This window comes from Bombina bombina, chromosome 5 (genome assembly GCF_027579735.1).
Source record: "Bombina bombina isolate aBomBom1 chromosome 5, aBomBom1.pri, whole genome shotgun sequence".
NCBI lineage: Eukaryota > Metazoa > Chordata > Amphibia > Anura > Bombinatoridae > Bombina > Bombina bombina.
In genome coordinates this window covers 454,900,798-454,916,542 of record NC_069503.1, presented here as the reverse complement: position 1 = coordinate 454,916,542, position 15,745 = coordinate 454,900,798, and the positions used below count along the sequence as shown (strand labels likewise).

At 37.4% G+C, this 15,745-nt stretch overlaps 1 protein-coding gene across 1 annotated transcript in view; it reads right to left on the bottom strand.

Annotated features, from left to right (window-relative positions):
- The window catches only part of ADCY1 (adenylate cyclase 1), a 720,437-nt gene that overhangs the window by 97,849 nt on the left and 606,843 nt on the right, over positions 1 to 15,745 (bottom strand). Inside the window, exon 13 of the mRNA XM_053715756.1 lies at positions 977 to 1,233. Within this exon, the coding sequence (XP_053571731.1) occupies positions 977 to 1,233 (257 nt within the window). The remainder of the gene's footprint in view (positions 1 to 976; positions 1,234 to 15,745) is intronic.

Here is a 15,745-nt window from a genome sequence, read left to right as displayed (position 1 = left end):
TATTTAATAATAATTTTTGTTGTCATTAGTTACTGATATCTATAAACATCTCAACATAATATTATTTTGGAGGTACTGCTGACAATAATTTTATTATTATTATTCATAAACTACCCAATAATATATGTATATATATATATATATATATATATATATATATATATATATATATATATATATGCAAGTTGAGGGATCCAAGCACTCACTGTTGGTTGTGATGCCTGGGTGCACTCTATGGTAGATAGGTAAAAATTTCTCAAGTAAAGAAGAGGCACTCACAGGTCTTAATAGGTATAAAGGCTTTTATTAGTTCATAGGTTTAGGTCAACGTTTCGGTCCTCGCAGGGACCTTTGTCAAGATCGTTCTCGGCTAACATCAATAATAGGTGTTCGCCGCTGAACGCCTATTATTGGTGTTAGCCGAGGACGGTCTTGACAAAGGTCCCTGCGAGGACCGAAACATTGACCTAAACCTATGAACTAATAAAAGCCTTTATACCTATTAAGACCTGTGAGTGCCTCTTCTTTACTTGAGAAATATATATATATATGAATATCTATGTATAAATATATAGAACATATTCTGCTATGTGCAGAGCATTAGAATGTGAAATATTTACAGTAAATACATAGTTAAAACCTTTATTAAACATGAATATTGCATAAATGTGCTTATACATGTTTTCATCTACTTGACTGCAAAGGGCTCCAATGCACATCATATATATATATATATATATATATATATAAAACTTATTCTTTTTCTGAGGTGGCAGAGAGGTTAAGAAGCAGTGGACCTATACTCTCTTATCTTGTGGTAAGCAAACTCCCATAAGTGCACCTCAATGACTCCAAAACATCCCATAGACATCAAAGTCCTTGTGCTACAGTCAAGCTTATATAGCTTATAAATCTGTCACTAGCCTGACTTTCCTCTTGATTTTATTCTTTATTAATGATTTAAACTTACACTTACCCAACTGCTTTTCTGTATCCACTGAGTTCCAAAACTACTATATACAAAATTGTAACAAAAAGAAGTAGGAGCATTTTTGGCAAAGAAGAAATGCGTAAAAATATTGCCAAACTTAAGGTGCCCACCACACAAGATAGAAAAGCATAGTGAGATGTATCACATGGAAGTTCATCCATTGTTTTATTTTCCCCATTGGGTGAAATGATCACAATGGAAGTGCTGGAATTTGTATTCCATATCCAAGGCATGCATCCAACCTGAAACACAAAAGAGAGTGATTGTAAGCCACACAGTAAAAAGGGAAGACTATTAGTGGTAACCAAATCGCCATGTACTTAAATGTAATAATTCAATTATGATGTCTAAATAGCACATTCACAGAAAAATAGGAGATGGACTATTATAATAGTGGGGTACCTACATATGTTTTTGCATAATTAAATATATACAATCACCTATAGATATGTGGTTAAGGTTACTTGCAACAAGAATGTTCTTTATGTAAAGTCACAGACAAAAAAAGAAGCTTAAAGTGATATGAAACCCACATTTTTTTCCTATCATGATTCAGATAGAGGATGCAATTTTAAGAAACTTTCTAATTTACTTCTATTATCAATGTTTCTTTGTTCTATTTGTATCTTTATTTAAAAATCAGGAATGTAAGCTTAGCAGATAGCCTATTTTTGGTTCAGCACCTGGGTAGCCCTTGCTAATTGGTTGCTAAATGTAGCCACCAATCAGCAAGTGCTACACAGGGTTCTGAACCGAAAATGGGCCATCTCCTACACTTACATTCTTGCTTTTTCCAATAAAGATACCAAGAGAATGAAGAAGAATTGATAATAGGAGTAAATTAGAAAATTGTTTAAAGTTGCATCCTCTAGCTGAATCATGAAAAAAAAAATATGGGGTTTATATCCCTTTAATAAGTTTCAAGTCTCTATAAATGCAGGTGAATAAACTCTAATACATGACTGTCAAAAAAATACTGACCATCTTGGATGTGATATGAACCTGTGAATATCACTTGAGCTATCTAAACTCCATATATGTCCTTTAGCAGTTTTACATTTCATAATGGCCATAAAGAAACACAGGCAGCTCAACATACACAGTTTAAATTTGTTTAAAAGCAAACTCTTGAATGGAGTTTTGGATATCTATCCTGAATGAACACACTTATTGTTTTCATGTTTGTGGAAGAATACCATTGTCCCCCATAAGTGCTTTAGAATTTGTAACCAACGAGCAATGGATATTTAGGTATCAGTTGCACACAAACATGCATTTCCAGGTTCACTTAAATTTAAACGTTTATCTGTTTTTTTTCATGCAAGATAATATTTTTAATAGATTTAATTGCTTTCTTTCATATGCAGGAAAGAATGGTTTATTTTAAAGCCCCTTTAGAAAAGGAATTTCCAATTTAAAAATATCTCTGCCTCATATGTAATGTTGATGACCGTCAGCATAGTGTGATGACTTTGCAATGGAGAATTGACTGAAAGCAGATTCACTTCCTCTTTGCTTTATGTGGGTGTACATGAGGACTCATACAAAGCCCCAATCTTCATCTTTGCAACACCTAGAGGTACAGGTAACCCTTTAAAGTCTTAATAAATTTAAAATTAAAATTAAAATAATTTTCAGTATTGTCTTTTGATAATTTGACTAATTTATAGTAATCTAAAATTGTATATATTTTGTGCTTTTTAAAAAAAAAAAGAAAAAAAAGGTGATAGGTTGGATTCCTATAGACAGTACAAATTATCCAGCCTACACATATCTATACTCTCTCTCTCTCTCTCTCTCTATATATATATATATATATATATATATATATATATATATATATATATATATATATATATATATATATATATACCCTCAATCAAACAGTCCAAATAGTGTCCAAGCAACCTTTAGTCCCAATTTCCCTACAAATTTGACTGTAACAGGTTGTCTAACCTAAGGTATGGGCCAACCTTCCAACATTCTACCACCACAACAGTTCCGTGAATGGAAGAGTGTTTTTGTCTGAACTATGTAGGTATTTGGAAAAAACGTTCACTGTTAACTGAGTATCCTATCTATCTATTAAACTATAATGATTACCACATCCTCAGAGCTCTGGTTAACTGTTTGGTGGAGACAGACAAAAATGACTATTCAGAAAGGAGGCACAATGGATTAGGAGATTAGACACATTGGCACCAAGGGCCTCAACAGAGAAATCTCATGGGGGAATTTCGTTTAAATTTGAACAGGACCAGTGAGCTTTATGGTGGGTTGACACTCCTTTTGTAAAAATAATCCTTTTAATTGGAGTATCTCCATAGATATGAGTGTTTAAAATGTGCCGGTGGTACACTGCAGCATGTACATAATTTTGTGTGCTGTCCCTTTAAATATCATTTTTTGCTAGGAAGGATATCTATATCTCTTTGTCTTATAGAATACATCACAATATAATAGCTTTTATTCTGTGCGGATGTATTTATCTCATATGAAGATAAGAGTGTGCGGTTTTGTATGGTGGATGGGGTTTGTGAGAATGAGAGCAGACAAACATTAGTGTTCTCATCATTGTGAAAAGGTGAAAAAAATATTTAATATACTGTATATCTGTTGAATAATAAAGAAATTCAAGAAAATTTTGTTCCTAAGTCTCAGATGCTGGGATTTGTTATTTATACATTTAGCTTAGAGTAAATTGACCACACTCTGGGGTTGTGCAGTCACTAATTTATTTTTAGTATTTGGAAAAACGTTCACTGTTAACTGAATATCCTATCTATCTATTAAACTATAATGATTACCACATCCTCAGAGCTCTGGTTAACTGTTTGGTGGGAAAAAAAGTTGAACAAAACACATCAAAATGACATTACAAAGTACACTTACACTCATAATAACACTATCTAATAAAAATTATTTAAAAAAATATTGCACAAAAAAAGTTATAATTAATCTATAATATAGTTATTTTTGCACTAGTATTATGAGTTACAAGTATGTTGTTTTCGCTTGCACGCTAACCAGACGAGTGCAAAAATCCGTACTTAGACTATTGCCTGTGCGTTCATGTATTCCCCAATGGAAGTCAATGGAGACTTGAATGAAGTGAATGAAGTCAAACGCAATCACATATTCTCGTGTGTGCTAACCCGACATGAAAATATGAATATTTCACATTCCAATATTCTTTGCATACAAGAATATGTTGGATTTATTCATAAATACATATTTCTACCTATATCTGATTTTGTTTTTACAATATATATATACCTATATTTATTTTTTTGCAGTGTTATAGTGGTGTTCTGACTAAATATTTGACAGTCTGCTAGAACTGTCTTGACTATTTCTGATCTTTGAGGAATGCTACACTTTTGCTAATGGAGACATTTAATATGGGCTGAGCTGTGGATGAGCGAGTTCTCTGTTTTGTTTTTTGTTTTCATTTTTAATTAGGTGTAGGTGTGCTGAGAGGTTTGGGAGATTCATACAGGTGTGTGCGTTTATTGCAATCACTGACCATGTGCAGTGATTGGTGTGTTTGTGGGTGGGATTTACTGGTATAGGGTTAATAAGCTTGTATCATACCATAGCACAGGTCGGTCTGAGGAAGGAGCACTGTACTGTCCCAAAACGTCACTAGTAAAATGAAAGTATAATGTTGTTCAAAGTCCAGTAAGTGCTTTGGACAACTTTAGAAATTATATATATAAATATATATATTTATATACACTGTGTATATATATATATATATATATATATATATAATGCAGCAACCAGAAATCTATCTCCTACTGATGAGTTAAAAAAAAAAACCAAACAGGCTGTCTAGTGAGTGATTTCTGGTTTGCTGCAATAATCCTGTTAAAAGGATAGCTGTGCATATCTTACCCAAAATTCTCTTGTGCATTGGTAACATTGTATATGAGGTATTTCTGGGAAAAAGCGAGCGGGAATCTTGCCTAGATGTGCTAATTTCCTATGCAAATATTTACATTGATTTAATTTTGAGACATGGAGGATTTTAATTTCAGTTTTTTATCTCCCCCCCATAATTTTAATGAATTTTGGTTTAACCTTGAAAATAGCTTTACCACTGCAGCAACCAGAAACCTATCTCCTACTGATGATTTCCAAAAAGAACGAAACAGGCTGTCTAGTGAGTGATTTCTGGTTTGCTGCAATAATCCTGTTAAAAGGATAGCTGTGTTAAAACAGTATTTTGAAGCAAAAAAAACTGAGAATTTGCATATCTAATTTGCATATCTTACCCAGAATTCTCTTGTGCATTGGTAACATTGTATATGAGGTATTTCTGCGAAAAAGCGAGCAGGGAATCTTGCCTAGATGTGCTAATTCCCTATGCAAATATTTACATTGATTTGATTATATATATATATATATATATATATATATATATATATATAATTTCTATGTGTGTATGTAAAATCTTAAATCTCAAGTTAAAGCCAGGACCTGAGTTTTGGAGTGCGCTACATAGAAGTCTATAAGATGAAGGATTTAGAGCAGCTGTGCTATCTGACCTCCCGATGTTAAGTCTATTAGGTGAAGGATTTAGTCTATTAAGTGAAGGATGTAGTGCAGCTGTGCTACCCAACCTCCAGATGTTAAGTCTGTAAGGTGAAGAATTTAGTGCAGCTGTGCAATCTGACCTCCAGATGTTAAGTCTGCTATGTGAAGGGTTTAGCGCAGCTGTGCTATCCGACCTCCAAGTGTTAAGTCTGTTAGGTGAAGGATTTAGCGCATAGCTCAAAAGAAACCAATGGCACTACTCTTATTATGATCGAGGGAACACTTATAGTAATGATTGTGTGAAATAGCGAACTTATACACACTTATAACTAATGTTTTAGAGCTGCTGTGCATCAAAAGGTAAACATTGTAAGGACAAATTCCAGCATAAGAACTGGACAGGATACCATGAAAGCACTCTTCCCTCATATATGGAGGTTTAGTACATGTAGGGAAAATATTCTGAATAATGCATATAGAGATGAAATTATTAGCCAAAAAGAAAATAAATTTCTAACAGTTAAAAATCCAAAAACATCCACATTTTATATCATCCCCAAAATTCATAAAGACACAAAAAATCCACTGGGATGGCAATTTAACAGAAAAGGCGAGCCAATTTATTGATTATCGATTAAGGGAATTTGTACAAACATTACCCTCATATGTCAAGGACACTATGGAAGTGCTTCATAAACTAGAAAATGTAACATCAAAAGATAATACCTTACTTGTAACTACCAATGTTGAGGCATTATACACAAGCATCGGCCATGATCTGGGCATCAAAGAAGTTAAAAGTTTCCTTACAGCATCTTCGGAGGGCTTCCTACATAAATTTATCGTTAAACTTCTGGATTTTGTTTTGAATCATAATTTTTTCATATTTGATAACCAGTTTTAACTCCAAATCAAAGGTACCGCAATGGGGACTGCATGTGCTCCAACATATGCAAATCTATTCCTGGGCTGGTGGGAGCAACATGTGATATTCACTGATGAGAAAAATAAATACACAGATCACATCCCCATATGGCTCAGGTATATAGACAATATTTTCCTTATGTGGGAAGGCCCCCATGACTTACTGGAGGAATTCTTAAATGATTTAAACAATAACAATTTGAACATCAAACTTACCTGGCAAATTGATAGCAAAGAGGTAACCTTCTTGGACTTAAAAATTGTCAAACAACCAAATGGGGAGATCCATACAGATCTCTATAGAGAATAAACTGCTACAAACACCATTTTGCACCATTAAAGTGCTCATTCTCCCCAGAAAGTGAAAGCTCTCCCCAAGGGAGAATTCTTAAGAATCAGGAGAAATTGCACAAATATTGAGACCTACAAGATAAGAACAAAAGAACTGGAACAGCGATTATTATCAAGAGACTATAGTAAAAGATCTTTAAAGAAAGCCCAGAGAAAGGCATTAAGCACTGACAGAAACAATCTGTTGAATCCCAAGACCAAAAACAAAGAGGAAAAGACCAGATTAATCCTAATGTGTACAATGCTCAATCGGAGGAAGTCCTAGAAATTATGAACGAACATCTGAATATTCTCAAAGCAGATCCAATACTTGAAGAGATCTTGGGAGGAGAAAAAATCCAAGTTGATTATCGAAGAACCAAAAATCAAAGGAGATGATCAGTTTGAGTCATTATGAGAATAAAAACATAACACTTAAATTAACACCGGGTAATTTCACCTACATAAGACTACATAAACTGCAATACAGAAGGAGTAATTTATGGCATCACTTGCAAATGCAATCTTATCTATGTAGGTATGACCTCCAGAAAACTAAAGGTAAGAATATTGGAACATTTGAAGAACATCAAATCAGCAAAGAAAGATCTCGAGGATGGTAAAGGATTGACTAGTGGGGCAAGTCATTGTTTACATAAAAGTCACTTTGGGAATCTGAGGAGGAGATATTATTTCTCTATTAAAAGCAGAGACATGCTGGATCTACTTGTTAAATACAGTACAGCCCTATGGTCTAAATAAGCACAATAACTACTTCTCATTCTTATAATTAATCCAAAATGAAGGAATCACTATACATCAGGGAACAATTATAACCTGTATCCCAATGCTCAGTCTACAGCAACAGAATTAGGATAATCTCATAAACCAACACGTATAATTTTAAAATAAATGAAAAATATCAACTGATAAAGACTGATATTGAATCACTAAATCACTATCATGCTTTACCACATTATATAAAGTAACCACAGATCACTAAAGTCACCTATACAAAATGCAGATTAACTGCATAGTCTCTAAACACTAAGATGATACATTTTTTCTATCTAGGCGAGCATCTCACGTTGTTTTACACTTTTCTCTTGATTAATTTTAATGTTCACAAACACCAAAACATTAGGTACATCACGGGTTGTATACCTAAAGAAGCTCAACCACACTGAGCAGAAAGAATCAAGGATAGATACTATATTCATTATGAGAATTAGGAATTTTGCCCCATACACATTTTACAAAGCTGAAGGGGTGGTTCCTTGATGATTGGGACAATGATAATTTATATACTTCCCTTCAATGAACATAATAAATATATTTACCCAATATTATTATTATTATTATCATCATTTATTTGTATAGCACCGCCAAATTCCAAAGCACTGGGTACAATGATAGGGGTATACAATGACAAGAATTTGTGATAAAATACAAAACATAACAAAACTAAACACATCTAGTACAGGAGGAAAAGGGCCCTGCTCCGGAGAGCTCACCGTCTACAGGTTTAGGGTGCAGAGACATAAGGTTGGGATAGCTTGTTACATCGGTTGTAGTTGCAGCAGTGAGCCAGGAAGATATAAGAGGAAGATAAAGGAATCACAGTAGGATTCATCATGGAGCAATAATAACCAGTTTTCCAAAGGTAATAGAACCATTATAATCACACTTGTATAATCTAAAAATATTGCAGGACAACATTGTCAAATACAGAATCATTCATTACCATAAAATTCCAACCAAGTTCACTAAAATCACCTAAATGCATACTAATTGTATAGTCTATAAACACTATGATGAACAATTAATGTATTTTAATTTATTTCAATATCTCATATGTCATCATCTCACAATGTCCACATACACAAAACATACACTCTGTCAACCACACAGCGAAACACAATCACACTGAGCAGAATGGATAATTGATCAATATTGTGAATAATAGTAGAATGATCAATGTGGAATAAACCAGAATGAACTTTGTTGTATATAGTTTATATAGTTTATACTAAGATGATGGGACTGCTCTCTGAAAATTTGGAGAATAACAATTTACGCATTTCCTATTAAGACATGACTAAAATAGGGGAATAAATCAGCATTTCCCTGTAATACACTAACCCAATCTACCCATCCACTGAGAATGCAGGATGGCAAAGATTCTGATTGGATAAGCCGGAATGACGTTACAATAGGAGGCATTACGTAAAGTAGGAAGAATATAAAAAGCTGCTGCAAAAGGGGTGGTGCCTCCACTTTTGAAAAAGCCACAAGGCGAAACATGTTAAGGGGGAATCAGCAGGGTTGTTGGGTGTTCTGCTTTTTCAATGTTGCACATAGTTTTGATATGTATCAAAATTACTTAACCTCGTGAGAAGGGAATCAGTGAACTTGTTGTTATAATTAATTAAGGCATGGTTATAATAGAAATCTGCACACTTCCACGATATCCTGCCCTGACCTTGCTACAACCCACTATAACAATACTCTCTCCGCTGCACTTGACACTCTCGCTCCGCCCCAACCTCACAAAGCCCCACGTCATCAGCTCCAACCCTGGCACTCCCAACAAACACGTCACCTACAAAAATGCTCCCGGACTGCTAAACGTGCCTGGAGGAAATCCCGCTCTGAAGCTGATTTCATGCACTATAAGTTCATTCTTTACTCTTACACCTCTGCCCTTCGCTTAGCTAAGCAAACATACTTGAAAAAAAGGTAATCAGCTGCACTAGCGGTGTGGTATATAAAAAATCCAAAATGTATTAATGCAGTTTAAAAACAAGGTACAGGCAGGCTAAGCAGACAGAACATCCTAACATGTTTCGTGCCAAACACGGCACTTAATCATAGGACAGGTGTTCATGGTATGGCCCCTTCCTTTTAAAGGAGCCATACCCAATAGCAGGCTATGTACAATTTAAAAAGACAGTACACAAAAACCTATACACTAAAGGAGAGAAAGAGGGAAACACATGGAAAAGAGATGGAAAAGCTAACTCCAAATATTGAAGCACATCAATAAAACATGCATAGAAATTTGAACAGCCTAAATTTTGCTCATATGAATTAATACATTAATGAATTAATAAATTAAATTAAATAGTAAACTATACCTAGAGCAGAAAATAGCTATTATTTAAACTTAAACAAAAGCATTCTTGAAACAAAATAATATAATATAAATATACCATTGGGCATGTGGTGGCATGTAAGTTGAATTCGCTGCCTTAAATGAATATATATCACAAAAAAGTCATTGTCACATTGGAAGGTAACCAATAAATTTGAAACCCACTAAAGTGTATTTTAATATGGAGTAGAGAATTATACATAGATAGCACTTCTGTAATATTTGGAGTATTGATTCCCACACACCCAATCACCCCTATATTTCACCATGTGCCCAAGACACATAAAGATATTCAGTGTCCCCCGGGGAGACCCATCATCTCGGGGATTGGCTCAATGTTTGAGCCAGTCTGAATGGGTGGACTCAATCCTGCAGCCGCTTGTTCAGGATCTTAATAGCTATCTGAGGGATTCCACACACCTCATTAGCTATCTTGAAAATACCAGGTGGTATAAAGGTTTCAGATGGGTAGTTGTAGATGCTACGGCATTATATTCAAGTATCCCACATGCTTTGGGGATTAAAGCATTACAATATGCCCTAAGCTCTACTACACAATATTCTGTTGAATTCATTATTTTTTTCTGTGAAATTGTGGAGTTCTTACTCAAACATAATTTCTTTATGTTTGATGGCATTTATTTTTTACAGGTATGTGGCACGGCGATGGGGGCTAAGTTTGCCCCCTCGTTTGCCAACTTATTTGTTGCATGGTGGGAAGATATGTACTTATACACCACCCTAAATCCCTTTGCAGATTCAATCATTAAATACATGAGATTTATCGATGATTTGATTTTTATAGTACAAGATCCGCTAGATTTTAATAACTTTCTAAACTATCTTAATGACAATGAGCTAAATCTCAGATTTACAGGCCAAATAGATTCACACAAAGCATGCTTTTTGGATTTAACATTAATTGGTGATATTGAGACAGGTATCATATTTACTGATACTTTTCGTAAGCCCACAGCGGGGAATACTATACTCCACGCTAAATCATGCCATCCCCCCACCTCATCCGCTCTATTCCGAGAGCACAATATATCCGTATGAGGAGGAATACTAATTCTGACAGCAACTTTTACACCCAGTCAGTGGATCTCACTAACAGACTTAAGATGAGGGGCTATTCAGATAAAGAGCTGCAGAAATCATTTGACAGTGTCAGAGATAAAAAAACAATCAGAAGTTATTGGTCATAAAAAGGAGAGGAGTAAATTCAATAGAGATTCTGTGGTATTTTCAACAGAATATTCCAAACAACTCTATGACATCTGTAAAATTTTGAAAAATAATCTCCATATCTTGAATGGAGATGAACTTCTGTGCAGTATCTCTGAATCCTGTAAATTTGTCTCTAAAAAACCTCCTACCCTAGCAACTAAATTGGCTCCTAGTATGATTACTAGTAATAAAAAACAAGCTGCCAATTGGCTCCAGAAAAAGGGTACTTTCAAGTGTGGAGCAAGGTCTTGCATCACTTGTGGTGTTATCAGACAGAGTAATAGCTTTTCAAGCTTTGTAACTAGGGAAAATTTTGTGGTCAATTTTTACGCCAACTGCAGAACTGAATTTATAGTTTATTTACTTGAATGTAGCATGTGTTCCCTCCAATACGTCGGACAAACGACGAGGGAGCTTAGATCTAGGATTAGGGAGCATATCAATGATACCAAGAATTACAATAAGGACTCTGCCGTAGCGAGACATTTTAATCAGGTACATTTCACCCATGAGGCCCTGATCACAGTTACAGTGATAGATAAGGTAGAATCTCCAATTAGAGGGGGGAATAAATGTAAATTGTTACAGAAACGTGAGTTATACTGGATACACAAACTCAAAACTATAACCCCCTCAGGTTTAAATAGAGAGTGGGATATGTCTTATTATTTTGAATAGTGGCTTTCTTTATTTGGCGCCCTTACTCATACCTTATTTACTCTAATGTACAGTATCTCATCCTGGGACCATAAAATATTGATTCTGAATAAGCAGTTTTGGTATATCCAATACTCCAAATATTACAGAAGTGCTATCTATGTATAATTCTCTACTCCATATTAAAATACACTTTAGTGGGTTTCAAATTTATTGGTTACCTTCCAATGTGACAATGACTTTTTTGTGATATATATTCATTTAAGGCAGCGAATACAACTTACATGCCACCACATGCCCAATGGTATATTTATATTATATTATTTTGTTTCAAGAATGCTTTTGTTTAAGTTTAAATAATAGCCATTTTCTGCTCTAGGTATAGTTTACTATTTAATTTAATTTATTAATGCATTAATGTATTAATTCATTTGAGCAATATTTAGGCTGTTCAAATTCCTATGCATGTTTTATTGATGTGCTTCAATATTTGGAGTTAGCTTTTCCATCTCTTTTCCATGTGTCTCCCTCTTTCTCTCCTTTAGTGTATAGGTTTTTGTGTACTGTCTTTTTAAATTGTACATAGCCTGCTATTGGGTATGGCTCCTTTAAAAGGAAGGGGCCATACCATGAACACCTGTCCTATGATTAAGTGCCGTGTTTGGCACGAAACATGTTAGGATGTTCTGTCTGCTTAGCCTGCCTGTACCTTGTTTTTAAACTGCATTAATAAATTTTGGATTTTTTATATACCACACCGCTAGTGCAGCTGATTACCTTTTTTTCAATTGTTGTTCCTGCGGCGGAACCGGCCGCATTTTCGACTTGCACCCCCTGTGGCTTCACACCTATTGCCTTCCCCCTGTGATTTCAGGTGGCGTCTACAGCCAGCGTCGGACTGGAGCGGCAGCTTTCATGGAAGCAAACATACTTCTCTTATATCCACTTACTCCTCAAACCCTAAAAGACTCTTCTCAATTTTCAACTATCTCCTCCACCCACCTGCACCACCCCCTCATCTGCATTCAGTGCTCAAGACCTTGCTGACTATTTTTAAAATAAAACACTTGCAATCCGAGGAAACATCCCAACACAAACCTGCAATCTCCCAACTCCGCTCCCAGTCACCCCCTCTGCCACTCTCTGCACCCTCCTCCCAACCACTGAGAGTGAAGTGGATTCCCTTTTGTCTTCCTCACACCTCACTACCTGCCCACTTGACCCTATTCCTTCACATCGTATTCCTTCTCTGTCTCCCACCCAAATATTTAACCTATCCCTTTCTACCGGCTCAGTCCCTGTCTCCTTCAAACATGCGAAGGTCACCCCCATCCTCAAAAAACCCTCCCTTGACCCTAACTACCCTGCAAACTACCGCCCCATATCACTGCTCCCGCTAGCTTCAAAATTTCTTGAAAAACTAGTTTTCAATCGCCTAACCCACTTCCTGTCCTCCAACTCATTGCTCGACCCCCTGCAATCTGGCTTCTGTCCCCAACACTCAACTGAGACTGCCCTCACCAAGGTTACTAATAATCTCCTTTCTGCTAAAAACAAAGGCTACTACTCTATACTCATCTTACTTGACCTCTCTGCTGCCTTTGACACTGTTGACCATCCCCTTCTCCTACGGACTCTCAACTCTCTTGGTCTCTGTGACACTGCCCTCTCCTGGATCCACTCTTATCTCTCTAACAGATCCTTCTCTGTCTCTTTTGCTGGTGACTCCTCCTCTCTATTGACCCTGTCTGTTGGAGAACCCCAAGGTTCCATCCTGGGTCCTCTACTCTACAGCTATGGCCTCAGCTATCACCTCTATGCTGATGATACCCAGATCAACCATTCCACCCCTGCACACTCCCCTTCTGTCAACTCTCACATCAGAGACTGCTTATCTGGCATTTCCTCCTGGATGGCCTCTCACCACCTAAAAATAAATATGTCCAAGACCGAACTACTTCTAATTCCCCCCTCTAACTCTACTCCAGTTTCTAATTTTTCTATCACTGTTGGCGGCACCACTATCTTCCCATCACCCCAAGTCTGCTGCCTCTGAGTCACGCTTGACTCAAATCTGTCATTCATTCCCCACATCCATCTGCTCTCTTCATCCTGCCACAACCACCTACGCAATATCTCCAAAATTCGTCCATTTCTGAGTGCTGAAACTACTAAACAGCTAATCCACTCCCTGGTAATTTCCCCGACTTGACTACTGTAACAACTTACTAACTGGCCTCCCTCTCTCCTGCCTCTCTCCCCTCCAATCCATCCTAAATGCATCTGCCAGGCTAATCCACCTCTCTCAATGCTCTGTTTCTGCTGCACCTCTCTGTGAGTCCCTTCACTGGCTCCCCATTCACAACAGAGTTAAATTCAAATTCTCATCCTGACCTACAAAGCCCTCACCAATGCTGCCCCACCCTACCTGTCCTCACTCATCAACAAATATACTCCTGCCCGTCTCCTAAGATCCAACAATGACCTGCTTCTTGTGTCCTCTACCATCACCTCCTCTCATGCTAGATTACAGGACTTCTCTCGTGCGGCACCAACCCTCTGGAACGCACTTCCTCGAGCTGTCAGACTTGCCCCTAACCTCTCCTCCTTTAACCCCTTAATGACCGAGGACGTACGCCATACGTCCTCAGAAAAAAGGCAGTTAACGCCTGAGGACGTATGGCGTACGTCCTCGGTTTGCAAAGCAGCTGGAAGCGATCCTCATTGCTTCCAGCTGCTTTCCGGTTATTGCAGGATGCCTCAATATCGAGGCATCCTGCAATAACAATTTGTACCCCTCCGGTGCAGAGAGAGCCACTCTGTGGCCCTCTCTACACCGGACATCGATGGCCGCAATCGTTGGTGGGTGGGAGCTGCAGTGGGAGGCGGGTGGGCGGCCATCGATGGCTTCAGATACACAGAGGGGGGCGGGATCGGGGGCGGGAGAGTCAGGGGCGCGCACAGACACGCGCGCGTGCACGGGGGATCGGCGGGCGGGCGCGTGCACGGGAGGGAGCGGGTGGGAACCGCTTACACTACAGAAATAATCATGTAATAAGTGGGAGGAAGAGGGGGAATAAATGCCCCCAAAAAGTAATCTAAGGGATCTGGGAGGGGGTGGGGGTAGGGGTTGGTCGTGGGGAAGCTACACTACAGAAAAATGTAAAAAAAAAAAAAAAAAAAAAGAGAAAAAAATATTGTTAACTGGGTACTGGCAGACAGCTGCCAGTACCCAAGATGGCCCCCAATAAGGCAGGGGGGGGGTTAGAGAGCTGTTTTGGGGGGGGATCAGGGAGGTTGGGGGCTAAGGGGGGATCCTACAAAGTAGCATATGTAAATATGCTAAAGATGTATTTAAAAAAAAAAAAAAAAAAACTTTTATTTTAGTACTGGCAGACTTTCTGCCAGTACTTAAGATGGCGGGGACAATTGTAAGGTGGGGGAGGGAAGGGAGCTGTTTTTAGAGATATCAGGGGGTCTGATGTGTCAGGTGGGAGGCTGATCTCTACACTAAAGCTAAAATTAACCCCGCAAGCTCCCTACAAACTACCTAATTAACCCCTTGACTGCTAGCCATAATACATGTGTGATGCGCAGCAGCACTTAGCGGCCTTCTAATTACCAAAAAGCAACCCCAAAGTCATATATGTCTGCTATTTCTGAACAAAGGGGATCCCAGAGAAGCATTTACAACTATTTGTGCCATAATTGCACATGCTGTTTGTAAATAATTTCAGTGAGAAACCTAAAATTGTGAAAAATGTAGCGTTTTTTTTTTATTTGATTGCATTTGGCGGTGAAATGGTGGCATGAAATATACCAAAATGGGCCTAAATCAATACTTGGGGTTGTCTACTACACTACACTGAAGCTAAAATTAACCTTAGAAGCTCCCTACATGCTCCCTAATTAACCCCTTC